This window comes from Sparus aurata, chromosome 7 (assembly GCF_900880675.1).
Source record: "Sparus aurata chromosome 7, fSpaAur1.1, whole genome shotgun sequence".
Lineage (NCBI taxonomy): Eukaryota > Metazoa > Chordata > Actinopteri > Spariformes > Sparidae > Sparus > Sparus aurata.
This window is the reverse complement of record NC_044193.1, coordinates 24,293,042-24,312,180: the sequence shown is the minus strand read 5'-3', so window position 1 is coordinate 24,312,180 and position 19,139 is coordinate 24,293,042. Positions and strand designations below refer to the sequence as shown.

At 40.3% G+C, this 19,139-nt stretch overlaps 1 protein-coding gene across 9 annotated transcripts in view; it reads right to left on the bottom strand.

Moving 5' to 3' along the window:
• Positions 1 to 175: 175 nt before the first annotated feature.
• Positions 176 to 19,139, bottom strand: part of bsna (bassoon presynaptic cytomatrix protein a) — a 164,463-nt gene continuing 145,499 nt past the window's right edge. For 5 of the 9 annotated variants that reach the window (XM_030422626.1, XM_030422632.1, XM_030422633.1 and 2 more), the window contains 6 exons: positions 15,974 to 16,070; positions 15,315 to 15,446; positions 15,035 to 15,090; positions 13,751 to 13,892; positions 13,302 to 13,395; positions 176 to 7,103 (listed from right to left, as the gene is read on the bottom strand). In XM_030422626.1, coding sequence (XP_030278486.1) covers positions 15,050 to 15,090; positions 15,315 to 15,446; positions 15,974 to 16,070 — 270 coding nt within the window. In that variant the 3' untranslated portion in view covers positions 176 to 7,103; positions 13,302 to 13,395; positions 13,751 to 13,892; positions 15,035 to 15,049. Of the gene's footprint in view, positions 7,104 to 13,301; positions 13,468 to 13,750; positions 13,893 to 15,034; positions 15,091 to 15,314; positions 15,447 to 15,973; positions 16,071 to 19,139 lie in introns of all 9 variants that reach the window. The other 4 variants (XM_030422629.1, XM_030422631.1, XM_030422627.1 and 1 more) reach the window with 3 other exon arrangements.

Here is a 19,139-nt window from a genome sequence, read left to right as displayed (position 1 = left end):
AAACGAAACGAGAAAAATTGCAGTTAACCACCTGCCAAAATAAGAGCTTACACACCTTTTTTTTGTGTATTTGTCTTTTATTCATTTTTCCTGATTGAAATGTATTGTAAGGTCATAATTTGTCATTCATCACATTACATGGCATGATGCACCAGGTCTACTACACCCATTTACAGGAGGAATACACGGAAACATACACAAGGTTTTACAATGGGGAAACAGGAAGTTTAGCTCATTGCACTTACAACAGTGAATGGAACACTTTGTAGTCATTTTTAGGCTCTTGACCTTTTTCTGTGTTTTATTTTCACCCTCATTTCTTCATTCAATTGGGTTATTTTTTTAATTTTTTTTTTTATCTTTTATCGTTTTATTTTTTTTACACATCTCCATTGTCCAAGTCGCCCTCGTCATCTCCATCGCCCCAAAGATGATCTGTCCACCCATAAATTACATGGAAGCCAGAATATTTTTTCCCTTTTTTGATTATTTTTTTTTTTGTTTAATGTCATCTCATTTTACAAACACAACATGTATAGAAACTCTACACAGACCAATATGTTTTCATTTTTTTTTTTTTTTAAATGTCCGAATACAACTTTTTTTAATGAGTTTTTAAACAGTCCGCACGAGTCAGCCACATACGTACACAATGAATTTTTTGTCATTCGTTATTCAAATCTGCTCCCGTTCGTTACGCATGTCGTCGTTTTTTTTGTTATTTTTACGCACACAAAGCACAAGTTGCGGGCAGGGAGGGGGTTTGTTTTTTCGGGCTTGCATACGCTCCAGCTTGTGTCGCTGTGTGGTGTGCGAAGGCCTCTCTTGTGCCTGTGTGTGCGTACGAGTGTGGTGGGATGTGTTTTTAGATTTTTACATGTTGTACAGAACATGTCCCCCTCATGGCAATTTTACATCAGTCGTCGTGGTTGGTTCGAAAGCGGGACTCGGGCCGGCTCTCGTCTGGTATTTACACTGGGGAAAAAAAAAGATGGCAGCCCGTGAGGTGGAAGGTCAAGGGTAGAAGAAAGAGGTTCATAAAGTCAAGGGACGGGTTGGGGGAGGGTCGGTGGGGTGGGGGGGTGTCCAGGTCATGCACTTGTAATTTTTACGTTGATGATTCATTACAGGTGAAAGATGAATTAACGCTCCCTGATGGTGTTACAGTGAAAGATGGGACTTTTTTTTCCCCCTCGTGGTTTAAGATGTTTCGGCACTCTCGCTCTCTTTGTACAACCTCTCACCTACGAAACATTTACGTTTTCATATATCTATTTATATATTTTTTTAATTTTAAAGTCTTTCCCCGGTCCTGGTATACGTCACCTGTCCGTGGCGACAGTTACTACTACTACGTACTGTACAAGCGCTGTATGCTACCTTTTTGGTTGAGAACACACACACACACACACAGTCCAGGTTTCCCAAAAGCATTTAAGCTGCATTTATATACAGTCGACTTGATTTCTTTGATTCTCTGTGGCGCTGATGTCGTCCGTCCTTTTCATGGCTGTACAGGCAGAGAAAAAAATGCCGAATTCTGACTCCAGATCAGTGCCACAGAGGGTTAACAATCAGACTCTCTGACTGTGTGTAAATACAACCTTATTGCTGAATCAGGCCTTTTGAGATCCGGCCTCTTTCAAACACGGATCCAGAGGAAATGTCCGTAAATCTGACCCATTGTTCTATTGCAAAACTAATAAACACGAGAGTTTTGTTCCAAAACGTAATTTAAAAGAATATATATCAGATTTTTCACTTATGAAAAGTAGTTTGTGTGTCTTTGTGGACTTAAAGAAGCTATTTCCCGAGCAGATTTTGATTTGGAACACGACTCTAAGGTCCTATCTTCTGTTATCGTCTACGTTTGTGCTTCAGACGCCTCTGATAAAACCAGGCTGTGGCTCGGTGATTTCGCCCCCTGGTGATTGTTGCGGTCTGAACCGAAGTCCTTTGCGTTCCTGGATTTAGACAGACACCATGCAGAGTACAGACAGAGACCACAACTGGCTAGAGGGCAGTAACAGGATGGCTTTCTTCAGTGACTAGTATTGTAGTATAAAAGCCCTTGCTGCTATGCATATTTAAGTCACCTTCAGTGGCTGCATTCACACAGGAACAAAAAAAATGGACATTTTCTCTTCATTTCTTTAAATGCAGATCTTGTTGTTTATGACTTCAAGGCTGTGTCACTCAAATAGCACTGAGTCCCTCTAGTCGACAGCAGTTATGGGAAGATCACATCTTTGTTGTTAAAGTGTTTGAAATCTGATTTATTGCACCTGCATATGCCCATCCACTATCTTCTATTCTCATTTGAACATCTCCGTTTGCAGTGCTGCATTTAGTGTGTGCTTTCCTGAGGCAAAAGTGATTGAGGAACATTATGTTAAACTCATATAATTCCAGAAACATACGACATACAATAGAGGAAGTTGGGAATAATTTGGGAAACTTTAAACTCTCTCTCATATTATTTGTTCTGCCAGTCTAATTTTAAGCTTCTGCATCAAAGCTACTGATCCGGCGGGTGCCTGTGAGGTGACGTCTCCAGGCTCGGTGCTATTTGTCAGGGCTGACGTGAAGGAGTGCAGCTGGACCTAAACTGAGCCCGAATAATCAGACTTGAGGCAAAGAAAAACATACGGAATTCAAACTGTTAAAATGTTTTTCACTTGACAGTGCATTAGCATTTCGTGCATCAATCGCCAAGAAGGTAATTACGTTTTCACGCCAAATGCTGAGGGGAAAAAGCAACAGGCTGGCATATTTTTCTGTAGTGGCAGACTGTAAAACTTAAAAAAGAAAGAAAAATAGAAAAACATTCAGATAAATGGATCTGATTATTTTGGTTGTGTGGTAAATCCAGTGATCGCTAACATAATCTCTCACTCTATGCTTCTATAGATTTCAAACCTAAGTCCCTCTTCCTGCTTCACTCCCAGTCAGCTTTCTATCCCGTCAGTACGATAAAATACATTTTTAAATAAATAAAATCATCTCAGAAAGAAATTCACAAAAAAATATACTCACTTCTTTTACAGTATTAACGACTCGTCAGGCCATGCTGAAATAACTGGGTGTTGTAAAGGCGTTTGGGAGAAAAGAGGGATGTTTCCATACTGCATAAACAACCTCTTTTTAATTCTGTGTTTTCATAAATAGTCTGTAAATTTGCAGATAACTCTTATTTTTTTTTTTTACTCTGAGGTACAGAAATGTACAACAGTGTATTCAGCTTATCGATCTTAGTATGTCGTGGCAGTGCACCTTCAAACACACACACACACACACACACACACACACACACGCTCAAACAAACTCACTCTCACCACTTTGTTTAGTTTGGGAGTGCTTTAAATGGAGCTGCACTGGTCGCCTCCAGTGGTATTTTGGATCAAATAGATTCTATAAATGCTTTGTTATAATCTGTTATATATAGAAATGATATATTATAATCTGCATTATGTATGTAACTGTATTTGAACTGGCTCGGTGTTGAACATAAATATTCTTTAATCACACTATTGCACATTCATGTAACCTGAATCTACCAGGAATTTCGGGCAGTAGTCATCAATAAATAAATAAATAAATAAATAAAAAACAGAGGAGCTTTTCTTCTTCACCCCTGAGCAGACACAAACTCTACTAGGGAATATACTTAAAACATTTATATATATATATTCTATATTTAATATACATCTTTTTCATAAATGTATCTTTTTTTAAATAAATCTCTGGACATTTTTTCTGTATACTCTCTTTCTGTGCATACAACCAGGTTTCTGTGCTGCTGTTGCAGCAGCCAAGAGTTTACAATGTTATCTGTGAAATACATCTCAAATACTAATACTTTTTAAAACATCAAATGAGCCATTATTTAGTATATAATATCTTACTGAGACATTCAATGTTTATTTGTATGCAAGTTTCATTTAGAGCAGACTACTCTCAATTGGAAAGCCTTGTTGACGGCAAGGGTGTAGAATTCAATTTTATTTTGCCGACCATTGTTTTTTAGTTTGAATACAGTGATGCATCTTTGGAAGCAACACTGCTAAATCCTTACCCATCCGCTGAGCTCTGGCATTTTCCACCTTTCATGAAGGCATGTTTAGAGAGAGAAACTCTCGGCTGGGGAACAAAGGGGACCCTGAACACACCAGGTTAACATAAGTAATACAGAGACCCTTCTTATTACTTCCTAACTTGTACACAGTCAATACAATTCACAGAATCTTCTTATTTTGATCTATGAGGAATGCCATAACAATGCAGTCTTGATACCAGAATAACTCAGGTGTGATAAAACAATGATTGTGTGACTTTTTCCCATTTGTGTTTTCTCTTCTTTTTTTTCCTAATGTTTCTGTTTTTTTTTCCAAATATGATTCATTGCATAGAAGGACTGGAGATGAGAGGTCGCCTCTTCTGCCCACCATATTTGTTGTGGTTGAACTCGTTTGTTTTCTTTTCTTTTCCACATTGGATGATGGTCGTTTAAATACACGCATACAGACCCCCACACACATACATACAAACATTAGGAACAGAACAATATAGAGGTGACTTTGAGGTTTTTCTGCGCCGGGCGGCATGCGAAGGTTCCCAGCGAGCGTTCACACAGACAATATACAGCAGAAGTTGGTTGGTTCGTTGGTTTTGCTGAAGGCCTCGCAATGTTTGGCCCGACAGAGAATGTTTTGAGTACCGAACCGCAGATCCCACAATGCACTGCAGGAGCAACAGCAGGGAGAACACTGACCTGAGAAGTTTCCATGACAACTGACAGTCTGAGAGAGAGGTTTTCAGGGGTTGGGTTACAGGTCTGCACGCCACCACGATAGAAAATGAAAAGATAAAAAAAGGCGAGTGACTTTGTGACACAACCAAGTGTGTTATTTTTGGTTCCTCAGTCACATGAGTGCTGATTTTTTTTTTCTCTCTTTTTGACACCATTTTTTCAAGTGTGCTTTCACGTGCGCTGTGCACATTTGACAGAGTGAAGACACATGCTGATACACACTGATGCGTAAGGAGCTCGGCGGGGCTTTCTGCAAACTCCCAATAAACGTCCATCTTGGAGGGTCACATCGAATCCCAAACCCCCGCAGGTTGACGATGTCAAGTCCAGTTCTGCCGCAATGTGTGACTGGTCTGCTTTTCAGTGCCTCTCTGCTGCCCTGCAGTGCTTTCAGATCAGACTCCAGCTGGCCAATACAAGCAGCGTATCACTCGATCCACTGACTGGCTGATTGAAGACAGGATGTCTCACTGTTGGTTGGAGGAGAAGATCTGGGTGGTACCAAACTCTTGATGAGCAGGTGAGCTCCTGCTCTCTGATGTATCAGTACAGCAGTGGTACAATATTAGAGTACATTTTGTGGTACGTTTAAGTCAGACTTGAGCGGTACATCAGTGGTAAGTTAGACAGACGGAGGCAACACATTTCTGTTCCACCAACTTTTGAAATGACACAAGATTGTGCTCTTTACTTTCCTACCTCTTACTCTATTGCTTTTATAAGTATTGATCATACATAAGAGTCAGAAAATTGACAGGGGGGGGCTTGATGGAGGTAACAAAACATTACAAAACATAAATAAAAGAAAAATAATATTACAAACAATTATCAAAAACAAAGTTAATTCAAAAAATATAAATTAATCTCACTGTGGCCAGTGTTCCAGCTGATATTACTACATAAAAAAGGGTGAGATGAAAATATGTGTTCACAGGGTGTAATAAAAAATATGCCACTTTTACTTCAAAATAAAATATTTAAAAACGATTAAGGCGATATTGGTAACCTGCAACATAAAAACCAGGCAAATAACAGAACTGAAATCAGACAAAAACGAAAAGAACACAAGAGATGATAACTACCGACAACAACATGAGAAATATCTGAGAGCCAAATGTTGTGGTGTGGTTGGAGGAAACCCATCACCACAAGCACTGCAGGTAAGTGTTGTCTTAATGGCTTTGTAATGGCTGAAAAACAACCCAACCACATACGGCTTCACTCCAAGTACCAATTCTCCTTAAAAAACAAAAGGCTCCTCTTATTCCCGTGGCCCGATTCCTGTGTGTTGCTCCGGAAATCTCTCTTCTTTCGTTATTGTTTTCGTCGTCTAGCTAAGATGTGTTTCCCAGTGTCTTTATGGCCTCTGTAATGATGAACAGTGTAAGGTCTTGGATATAAAGTTCCATGCATTCCAAATTCCTACATTTATTTTTAATCCACTATACACTTCTTTAAAGACATGGCAAGTTGAGGATCGTTGGGCGGGGGATTAGAAATAAATAAATATCAGCATTCAAGAAACGCAGAGAGGTGAGGAAGAGGGGGAGCAAAAGGTTTTAACAGTTCCAATCTGGAATGTAGATAGAAACAGAGCAAACCGTGGAAAGAAGCAAATGCCGACACACTTGTTCTCTCCATGTGTCGGCTTCGTGGTTTTAGTTGTCTTATTCATTCAATGGGACATTTCCAAGAGGTCTTTCGTACCAGAAAAGCCTGCAGTACTTCAGCGAGTTTTATTCCATATTCCAAACTCTTTTTTTACTTTGAGAAGAGATAGAAAAGAGGAGAGAGGCTCGGTTGTTGCTGAGTTTGAGGACAGGACTGTGAAACCAAGGATCCTAGCATGCCCGTGGTAACACTACCAATTCCTGTTCACGGTTAGCAGGAAAAAGCAGCCCTCATATAAACAGCAAAGTCGTCGGCATATGGGAGTAGAATTACAGCACCCTTTTATTTCCTTCCTTCGAAGCTGCAGTGTTGAATCCACATGGAGTGCTGAGGTCAGAGATGGCTTTAATTGATTCTCCTTGCCTCCAGCAGCTGTGTAGATCTCCGGGGATGTAAGTAGAGCTCCCTCTACTGGCATGGAAGAGCAGCTAAAACAAAAACTGGTTTCTCTAAACTTGACAGACATTTTTGGCTGTCAGTTTCTTGTTGGTAAGGAAAGGGTGGAGACATTTCTAACTGCTACAGGTTGGATCTAGGGCTCCGTGGTCGTCGGGGTGGAATCTAATTCTTTGGCTGGAATTTAGGATAGTCCTTCTGAAGGTGGATGTTGGCTTGGAATGATCTGTAAAAAACAAAGAACAGAAACGTAGTAAAAAGTAATTCAGTCATTAAACACAAACCTTTTGATAACCTTTTTCTATGTGTTGATACAGGTCTTTGTAGATTACAGTATCAACAGAAGAATCTTTACATGAAATGATTCAGTTGTCGCTCCACCAAATTGGCCACCTGTAGCAGCCGTTTAACTTGTTTACAGTGTTAGGCAATACGACTTGAATATTTCATGTAAATGAATGGCATAACAAACATTGTTTCACACATAGCAACTGTTTTCCTTGTAACATGGTGACACTAACTTATAGAACAGGGGAATCTCCATTGTTACAGTGTACCCAAAGTACCCAAGCCAAAAGTAATACTTGGGAGTCAAAGTAAAAAATATTGTGTTTAAGGATACTTATTATGCCTTTTGGTTTTCCTTTCCTTCAGTAATTTACATTGTCTTTTGTTGATGTATAAGATCTTGAAAGTTAAAAAGGTCAGAGTCTGCACCAAAAGAAGCTCCTCTCTCCCACAGAAAAGACTGCTCCTGAAGCATCTCATCAGTGAGATTTAAATCTGTGATTATATAACATCACACTACATCACAATGTCACACATTTGACTATTTTGTGCGTAGTGGCTAGTTTTGCACATAAGAATTGATCTATTGTGGTTAGCAGTACTGGTTCAGATGTGTAAACTGACCAATCAGAGGAGACTGAGTGTTCAGGAGAGGATCCTTAAAGAGACAGGCGCTAAAACCGAGCGTTTCCGACAGACAGGGAATACAGAGCCGCAGCACTTGATCGTTTGAGAAAACTGATGTATTTTTTGAGCATTAAAGAATGTAAACCTATTCTAGTAGTAACTAAAAAATATGAATTTATGAAATTATTTTGATGAGTCTGATGCAGCATGCAATCTGCAAAGTCAGTTGTGACTCAGGTTATGAAAAAAATCTAGTGGAGGTAAAAAGTATAATATTTAAATTAACAGTTTCTTGGTGCAAAAAACATTTAAAGTTGATAATACATTGGGCACACAGGGAGCATTTGAACCTAAATGAAGGTGACTGCTGCTTAGAAATAGAATGAAGCAAAAATTAAGCTGGCCACTAGATGGTGGCGTAGTCTAAGAAATGCACTGCTGAGCTACAGTACATTGTACACTAAGGTTCAGAGTCATCTGTCAAAGGCAACTAGACTGCAATAAAGCTCGGAGGTATTTAAAACATATTTTAGCAAAACAAACCATACTTTCTCTCGATTTTTCCCTTCAATAAAAAAGGGTAAATAATACGGATTAAAAGGGTCACATACATTATTTACATTATTATATTTATTCACTGTTGCACTCATACCACGGTGCAATGATGGATTCTTGCTTAAAAAAAAGTTGATTTATGTTCAGGAAGCCCACAGCACGCTGGTATCTGTGTTCCATCAAGCATGTCAAGCATCTGGTCAGTGTCTTGCATTTATTCAGTTTCGAAAATTCTGCCTTATGATCTTTCTACATCTAGTTGCAAAAAACAAGTATAATAGTAGAGCTGGAAGAAAATGTGATTATTTAGTCAAGAAAACAATGTGAAAATCCTGTGGCAGCAAACAACAAAATTAAAACATGAACAGTATTTTGGCTAAGAGCCATGTATTATTTTGCAGTGTTCACAGCAGTATTTCCAGCATGAACCAGCTGTACTAGGCAGCAGGAGAATGAGGCCAGAGCTATTCCTAACATCCCCAGACACCCTGTCAGCATGTGCTGACACGGCACTTGTCGCTATGACGGGATGGCCGCATGTTAAATTGCTGCTTGAAATAACACAGCAGTGAAGTCACTTGTATGATCTGGCACTTCAACTTTGCTTCACAGCTCTGAGGTACAGTAGAAGTCCTTGATTGTGGAAAACAGTGCTTAGTGTTCCCTCTCTTATGCAGCGTTTGTTTCATTATAATTTCTTTCTTTCTACGCAAACTGGAAGCTTTTCCATTCTTGCTTTTGGTCATAAACCTTCTTCATGCTTCAGGCTAACAGGGCAAACAGAGTGAAAAAGCCCTTCAGTGCATATGTATATGGACAGTGCAATTATTAGCCCTAATGCAAAACACCTGTGTAATCCTGGACAAGACCTTGCTTCAACCGTGGTCACTTTGTCTCCAGTGCAAGTGCATTCAAACTTGGTGTCCTACACATTTACATCTAAATGCAGATGTTCTGCGTTTAGGTTTAATACACCCTTTTTCAAGCCGAAATTTCATTTGGTTGAACTAGGTTGAAGTAGTTTTAGTCGTCTAAACCTGTCAAACCTGCTGGTGCACACAAAAAAATTACCTATGAAGTCATTTTTGTGTGAACAGATTTGTGTATGTGTGTGAATAACACAGACAATCATAAAATAAAATAAGGTATTTCATAATAAATAAGGTGTTTGGTATTTTTTGAAGCTTTAGGACTCAATCCCAGTAACAGGTTGTTTTTCTCCATGAACTCATGTTTCCTTATGTTTCCCAAATGGATGTACTGTATGCATCCTTTTAGAATCACTGCACTTTGGTCTTCCCTTCCACTGTGCCTGACCCAGATTAACTTCTTCAAACATGCTGTATATTCCTACGTGTCCAGCACCAGACTTAATCTGTTTCAGTGAACACAGGTCCCCACAGGGCTGGTATACAACACTCACACATATACACACACAAACACACACACAAACACACACACACAGGCACAATGACGCAAACAAAGATGTATGAATATAAGCATGGACACACAGACACACACACAAACACACACACACACACACACATACACACACACACACACACACACACACTAGCTGAGTCACTGGACAGAGGAAAGGAGAGAAGAAAAAACACTCCGTGGCCTAAAGTATGTGGACATGTTGCGTATTAATGATTTGGGTTGGGCTGAGATGAGTGGAGGCTTTTATGACAACATATTAATATCCATGGCTCAACCGTCGTATTTGTATGAGTGAGAGACGTTTGAGTGTCCACATACTTTTGGCCATATGGTGCACCAAAATGTTAGGATGGGGGAATCAATGAGCGACGGGACAAGCAGGAAAGACACAGAGTGGTCTGAGAGAGCAAGGCATCTTTCGGGTAAAAGTAGACATGGATGAGATGGAGAACTAAAATGGGGAGACCCATACAGTAACAGAAGCAACAAGGTGAGATACGCAGGGAAAGAAGAGCAAAGGAGTAAGTGGGAACCTTGACAGAGAGAGAAAGTGAGAAAGCGAGAGCAGAAGAAGAGGGAAAAAAGCAGCGATGTTTGACAGCGCGAGTAGCGTGTGGGAGGAGAGAGTTCTCTTTGCGGCAGTCACATGAGGCAGTTAGTCAGCGCATGGCTGCACAGCAAACAGACACACACAAAGTCCAGGCTCACTACATTATCTTTTATGGCACATATGCAACATCAATGCCTGCTCATCCCCCCATGGTGAATCAAAAGCTTCTAAACCCACTGCACCAAGGCGAAGGACTGCACTACGGATGAACAAAACAGCACGGGCAGATTTTCCTTTTGCTGGTTCTATCTTTACTGCCCCAGCTCACATCTACACCCTTTATCAGAACCACATGCCATGAAATAAGCTGACACTGCTGTTCAAACCTGTCTGGTAAAGAATTCAATCATATGGTGCACTACCACGCAAACATTTGGAGTCACTTAGAAATTACCTTATTTTTTAAGGAACAGCAACATTTTTAATTAAAACAACATTACATTGATGAGAACTACAATCATTATTCATGTGGTAGATTGAAATGACTGATTTGAATGGAATATGTATTAGGTGTATAGAGGACCATTTTAACTGATCATTAGGGAACCCATTTGCAATTATTTTTGGCACAGCTGAATATGGTGCTGATAAAAGAAGCAATAAAACGTGGAAAAAAAAGAACTATCTTCCCAAATTATTCTTGTTCTGAGAAATATTCGGTGCAAGAAATTGCCAGGAAGCTTAATATCTCATTCAACGGTGTGCACTTCTTCCATCAAAGAACAGCAAACTGGCTCTAATCAGAATGGAAAGAGAAGTGAGAGGCCCCGGTGCACAACTGAGCAAAAGGACAATTACATCAGTTCCTAGTTTGACAGACAGACACCTCACAGGTCTGAAATGAACTGACGGCTTCAATAATGGTAAATCAAAAAACACCACTCTCAGAGTCAACAGTGAAGAGGCAACTCTAGGATGTTGGCCTTCTAGGCAGAGTGGCAGCGAAAAGGTCATATGTGAGACTGGCTAATGAAAAGAAAATATTAAGATGGGCAGAGCATAGATACTGGACAGAGAAAGAAAATGTTAGGAACAGAAGCTTCTAATTTTAAGTTGCTTGGGGAGGAGGACATTTGTGAGATGCAGAACAAATGAAAACTCTTTGAGGAGTGCTTGACGCCATCTGTCAGACACGATGGAGGAAATGTGATGGCCTGGGGTGCTTCGGTGCTGGTAGAGTGGGAAACTTGTACAGGGTTAAAGGGATCACGCCGTTTCGTAACATCATGCCAAACCTTTTGAACGTTGCTTGACTGGAGGGAAAATCATCCTACAACAGGATCATGACACGAAGCACGGCTCCAAACTATGCACGTATGGTTCTCATCAAGATGATGACTCGAAACAGTAAATCCAGACCTGTCTAGTAAAGTGTAAAGGTAAATGATTGATAGTTTAATAGAATAAATGTAAATCAAGACAACATGTGTGATACATTGAATCTCTTGAAATGGACGTCTGGACCTATGCAACAAATTCTCTTTTTGTAAGGCACTATAAGGAGTTGAAATTATTTTACGTGAACTGCGAATAAACTGGCACGATGCAAAACTGTTTGTTGTCATGTTTCAAACACACAATGTTCATGTTTGTATTATATAATAATAATAATAATAACAAAAAATACTTTTAAACAATCTGAATCATTCATCTCACCCGTTTATATTTGGGTTTAAGGTCTCTAGGTGTTCGTCGCACCTCAGAAATAATTAGAAATGCTGTGATGTTGCTATCAAAGTGAAGATAGATAAACCCTAAAATATACCTTGAACATTTTTAGATTTTTAAAAAGACACCAACGTGCATCGACATCACATCAGGTGCTCTTAGAGATGTCTCCTACGGTTAGTCTGTTGGCTCAGTGTGTCACACTGACTGATGATTAAAGACAAACACTGATGCCAGTTTAGTTTAATTTCAACATTTTACTTTGGTGCGTTCATCAAGAGACCGAATCAGCTACAAGCCAGATTCTGATCCTATTTGGAGTTTGATGTTTCACTGTCACTTCACTCTGATAGGTTAAAGTCAGACAGTGGTTCATGGATCACTGGCATGCTCTTGGAACAACAAAGACTTTTGCTGATTTGTTTCTGGCTGAGCTGACTGCTGCAAAACAAAACCGGCTTCAGGCTGCGCTGGAGGAGCAGGCAACACAGGCCGCTCGTGTCCACATGACAAAAATAGCGATCTAGAATTACTGATGAACAAATGTCCAGGAGACAAAGTGATAAGTAAATTTAAATTGTACTTTTGTACTCAGATTTCTTTCTGATGGGTTAGATTGATGTTGTTGTTTGTCTTTAAGGGGGCCCTGTCGACTTTTCTTGTAAGCAAACAAAAGGTATGTTTTCATTACATTACATTAGGTGTTACTCATTTTAATGCACTTCGTGTATTCTTGAGGTCTAAAAAAACAGGTTGAACACATTTTCTTTGTATAAAAAAACATTTTCAAAGAGGCGTCTGAAAGTATTTTTAGTGTGTTTACTACACTACAGTCTTCTTCTCTGCCTTTGTTGGCACACTGCAGCGTATCTTAGTGCGTTGATCAGCGGAATAGTTTGACAATGTATGCAGAATCAGTGCAGAGCAGAGAGGATAACCTGCTCAGCTAACTTAGTTGTACAACCAACCTTATTCACCCATCATTACACCCAAAGTGTATTTCCTCTAAAGCACCCAAGGATTTGAATGTTTCTGACCCCGTCACCTCCAAGTTGTATCGAGAAGAATAAAAAAATGGCATACAGCAACACGTGAAATATATTGATTACTATCACAAACTACAAAGCAGGTGTCAGAATTTAATTGTATGAGGTCTTGGGGTCACAGTGTGGCTCTCTGCAGGTGTAAACGATCTCAATGGGATGAGAAAGGCCAAGTTAAAGGGTAACTTACTGTCTGGCCTGCCAGAGATAGCAGTGTGTTCTCTCTGCCAGTGTGTGCTCAGGCCTGAGACATGAAGTATCCGGAGGATTCCAGTCCTTGTTGGCTGCAACAGGAAGCAGCAGCATATTAGACTTGATGTTTTTTTCTTCATAGTCAACATACTTAAAGGAGCTCTCTATGTGACGTAGAGATCAAACAAGACCATTAGTGAGAAGATTGGCTATTCTTATATTCATTTTTAATTATAATAGTTGTTCTGAAGGCCCGTTAAATGGTCAGACTCTGACTTTGGAGGGTGATCCCACTGCAGCTGCCCTGGTTGATAATGAGTTAGTTAATGAAAACAGTTGGTGAAGGATGACTGTTTGGCCATCGACTGTTTCTGGCCTGAAACTAAAGTACAAGATAAAATGAAGATTAACAATTCTGGCATTTGAAATGGCAGTTTAAATACTCACCAGTATGCTTAGCTCTCCTCTCTGTTTCCCCCTCTCTCTCCTTCCTCTCGCTCTCTCTTTAAGTAAAACAAAAGCAGGGGGAACTTTGCAGGTTTTTCTGGTACGAAGCCTCGTGACTTCATCATTTGACATTTACATAGTCCTGCAAACAACATGAATGCATTCAGTCGGCTTACATCTTTTTCTTTTTAATTCCATGTGAGACGAGCTTCCTCAGTCAAACCAAGCGTCGAGTCATTTGGGGAAAAGCTTTCATAAATGCAAGTCAAGCTGCAAATCATTCACATCCCTAAACGCTGTCCAATACTGAGACAAATTCCTTCCAATTTACGGATCCAATAACAAGAAAAAAAATTAATATTGATTGCTGCTCTACTCATCGTTCATTGTTATGGGATTTCAAAACATCTTAACTTGAGACCGGTTTTTGCTTTAATGTGTTCAGAAAGTCCTATCTCAGGTAAATGGTGGTAGTGTGACCAGTATACGTGACCCTCGACTTAACGCCACTACATAGCAGCACAGTGTGTTCAGCAGCGGTAACCTGCTCTGTTCGATGCCGACAGTGCGTCATGGCAGGAATAAGATGTCACTGTCAACGTTAAAATTTCAGAACCAAAGAATAAGAGACACAGACGTGGAAGACAAAAAAACACAGTGCTGTAGGAACACACCGCCTGTTCTGAGTAAACCACTTTAAGCCGCTCACTCTCCGCTGCCTACAAGTGTCGACACACGGCACGCTGTAGCTATCTGTCTACATCCCAGTAGACTTTAAACCAGCAGCATCTCAGAGATTTGTTTTTGTACCTGATGTCGAGATGCACTTGTTCGCTGATGATTTCATTGACCAAAACTACAAGTGATTCCTTTGTATTTTTCGAAAGAAGAAAAAAAAAACGCCTTTCTTGTTAGCCCTTTCAGATGTACTATGTACTATGCTATCGGCTCCATTTTATACAGTGCGTAATGACTTTTGTTTAAGACGCACTTCCTCTGCAAAAATCTTTAGTTAATAAATAACAAACATAATCTTCAGCCCAGGTAAACCCGAGACAATAAAAGTCAATTGACTTGAATTGCAAACTGCTCTTTTCAAAACTGCTTGAGGCTGTTTTGAATGTAAAAGAACTCAGCGACATCCTTTCCTAGAAAATAAAGCCCCGGTAGAAGATAAATCACAGCCTGTTCTGTTTCCAGTGCTTCTTTTATGAATGAACTGCAGCACTTGGCACATAACTCATTCGGATACATAGGAGAGAGTCAGGAAAGAAAAATACACACCTTAATGTTGGCACCTCAGAATAAAGAGGTGAACTTCTTGCCAAAACCGGAGATAGCTGGAGGAGAGTGAACGAGAAGAAGGCAAACAGGTGTGAAACGAGGGGTGAGAACTGAGGGACTCAGAAGTAAAACACCTCATTGAGATAAAAATGGATTGTTTGCGTCATGATGATGAGTTTTTATTTTCATCTTTTACTTGGCAGTACCTGCTGACATGTCTGACGTCATTTACAAGACACCTGTTTAAAGAGTACTGCATGACATGATTTGTTTACTGTACCTTCTCCCAGTTTGCCGGCCTGCTCAGCGGCTCCACCGGGCAGGATCTTGGACAGCATGCCTTCTCCATCCATGCCAGGCTGTCCTGCTGCTGCGCTGCCAATACCTCCCGGCCGGGGCGCTGCCTTGGAGCCTGGACAGAAAAACAGAGAAGGAAGAAAGGATGACAAGAGAGGGGAGAGCAAAGGAGGAGATGGAAGAAAAAGACAGAAGTAGAGAAGAAGAATTTAGGAGAGAGCACATATTTTTTCTTTATGATGACATCTTTGGTGTCAAGTGTTGTTGCTGTGTCTTTTTCATTGCACAACCCAGAGATTACTTGTAAATCAAACAGCATGGGCAGTAGAAAACAACGTGTCAACCTTCAAATTGACTTGTAGCCGCTGTTAAATTTGTCCTGCCCTTTTCTGGGCTTTTGTTCGGGCTGAATTACCGGATACCAAATTAACTAACTCACTAACTATGTAGTGACTTGGCACGCTCGGACTAATCGGCTGCCTTGAAGGGAAACCCCTCCCACTGTGGGATGATCTGCAGATTAATCCCAGACTAGATGAGACAGCGCACACTAGGTTACATAATACAGGCCGAGTGGGCAGCAGCTGGCCAGATGTGGGCGTAGTAGGAGTGTGTGTGTGTGTGATGATTATTATACTGTACCTATGCCTGTGAGCGGGGGCTGTCCGGCCTTTGTGGCCATGACGGGTGCTGCCTTTGCGCCAATGGCTGTTACCGGAGGGGTGTCGATCTTGGCCTGCTGAAAGAGGGAGAGAGAGAGGGAGAATGAAACAGCTGAAGTGAGTGTGGAGGAGCGGCACACAAATCATCATTTAGTAACACAAATATCTTTTCACAATAAAACTGTGAAGGCAGTGAATGAGATGAGTATGGGATTTTTCTCTATTACTCAAAACAATAAAAATTGAAATGAGGGAGAGAGATGGAGACAGATAAGGAGAGACGGCAAGGAAAGAGAGAGAAAAGAGGGGAGATGGAGCGATCGACAGAGGCCGAGAAAAGAGAAAGCGGCTCTCCTATTGCGTTGTATTTTGACAGCTCGCTAAATGACATGAATGATGACAGACTGAATGATGAGTTTCAACGCTGTCGACACAGTCAGCTGTCAGTCTGCGGATCCCCGTTGAAAAAAGATCAGTTATCGACGTCTTCCTGGAGGTCCATTCAGGATTTATGACTCAGGAAAAATCAGGTCTGCTTTGATCGGGTAAATCATATTTTATAATGAAACATTTGATAGCTTTAGGGGAAAAATCTCTTTTCAGTGGCCAAATATTTCATCAGTGCATTTATAACGTCTTGACGGCTCTCAGACCATTAGTTCAAATCGGCCATTAGACGATTGCTCGACTCGAAGTGAAAACAATCACTAATCACACAGACACATTTGACACATTCCCAGTTAAGTGATTTGGCAAATAAATACCATGATTTATGTACAGATGAATCAAAGAAGACCTGAGACAAGCTGAACAGCCAACCTTTCATTCTGGCATTTGATTTGCTAATAGGTTTTCTATTCTCATGAATTAGTCTGGCTTAATTTTGATGAATTGTATTACTGTCTGTAGCTTACGTCTCCTTTATCATCCTACGGGTGAATTTCAATGTATCATTTCTTATTTCTTCGAGCTAAAGTTAGCATTTTCCTCTATGGTTGCAATGCTACACCTCCATGGTAACTGAGGAAACACTATTCTCAGATGAAGACCAGGACATGCAGTTAAAAGCTCTGGTAAAAAGCTAGTAGGTGGAGTATTTTAACTACCATTCAAAAGGTGAAGAGTGAATAGTCATGCACAAACGCTTGTAGTATTCATCACATATTGAGTTTTCTTTTGTTGTTGTCAGTCCCATTTAGCATTAAAGCAATTAAATTACACTAACCTGAATGAATTATGGTGTATGGGTATAGAGTTATTGATTGGCATTTTGCCTTAAAGGACAAGCTGTTATCTACTGACCCTGACGTTGATGCAAAGTCTAGCGACGTTTTGTAGATGTTGCAGCATTCTCCTAAACAGTAGAAGTAGATGGAGACTTGTTTTAAAACGTACAAAAACACACCCCATCTACTTCAGTTGTTTTGCTGCAACACTGTTTTGCTGTGAAGCTCCAGAAACATTTTGCGAATGTGGAAGTTTCCCCTGACTTTCCAACGACACAAAGGTAAATATATGTAATGACAACATTCAAATTTTTAGATTAACTTATCCTTTAGCTTCCACTCTGTCTTAGTGGTCTGAGTTTGGTTGTAAATGTTGGTATCTGCTGAGTCACTGAGCAGTATGAAAGTGCTTCTTTCCAGCTCTGACCTCAACATTTAAAGACTAAACTACAGCGGCTGCTGCTGCACTAACAGAGACTAGCTTCAGGAAAGATGCAGACCAGACCTTTTCTGATATCCAGCACTGGTTCTATCTGAACACAGGAACTAAGACCAGACTTTGCACTGATGTGATCTCTCTTTATGTTCTTACTTTGTGCGCTCTGTTTCCTGTAAAGCTCTTTGTGTCACTTACATTTAAAAGGGACTCCATAAATAAACAGACATTTGACAGACACGGGACTGATGCCAAATAATCACGTAATATTCTTTATTTGTTTCCCCAGTCTGACTCCAGTTTAGCTGCAGCAAAGCAGAGGGTAATCCATTATGGTGCACCGTGCGGCACACGGCATTTCATCATTTACAGCCACTAAATCAATGCTTTTAATTACACAATGGACCTAACACAAGGGTGAAGCGGAATAAGTTTGCAGACTGAATAATAATCATATAACAAATTCTTTTGACTGTTTATGGCTTGCTGTCAGAGATTTTCCGCGGCAGAGCTTTCAGAATAATTTCCAAGACAAATTCCTGCATAATTTCATATCAGACCATATGAATTATTTCACTTTGCTTTCTCGCTGATAGTACAACAATGCAGCGATATGAAAATCACCAACGCCTTCCAGGAGCGAAAAGCACATCATGAATAATTTAGGGGATATTCATAATGGACATGGTGACAGAGGCTTTGTGAACTTCACTCTCAGCACATTCTTATATTTACTAGAGATGGATTCAATTCAGGAAGAGATCCATTAAACTGAATTTCATAATCATAATCAGATTTTAAGACTCCAATAGCAAATAGATTTACATGGATTTATGATTATGGAATAAATGCGGGGTGGAATAGATTTTGCAGGGAGACATTTTTAGTGCCAATTTCTTGAGTGTCTCGCAGACAGTGAATCAGCTACATTCAGATATCAGCTGCCTCTGTGTTAATCACAGTGTTAGATAAGGCCTGCCAACAGAGGCACGGCAGAATATAAATAAACCATCTGAACCGGGAGGAGATGGACCAGCTCTTATCTCTGGGAGCATGGAAGGAGAGGGGAGGATGAAGGGAAAGGAAGGGCTGAGAGTGACGTCTGGCTGAAAACTAGGGAAAGGTGGAAGGGGGAAGAAAGAGGAACGGTAGCAAAAAAATTAAAGGAGCTCTATGATGGTTTTTTTTTGGTTGTTTTCCTTTCCTTCAGTGTTTTACATATGTTCTTGTTCAAAGTCAGCACCAACAGAACTCCTCCCCCAGAAAACACTGCTCCTGAAACGCCTTGTCAGCCTTTAATTCTGTAACGTTGTGACATGGCACTACATCAGAGAGTCACACATTTGCAGGATTTACGCATAGCAGCTAGTTTGTTAAGCAAGAATTAATTTAGCACAGCTGCTCTGTTGCGGCTCGTGTGCTGACCAATCAGAGCAGAGCCGGTATTAGGGAGGGGGGCCTTAAAGAGACAGGAGCTAAAATAG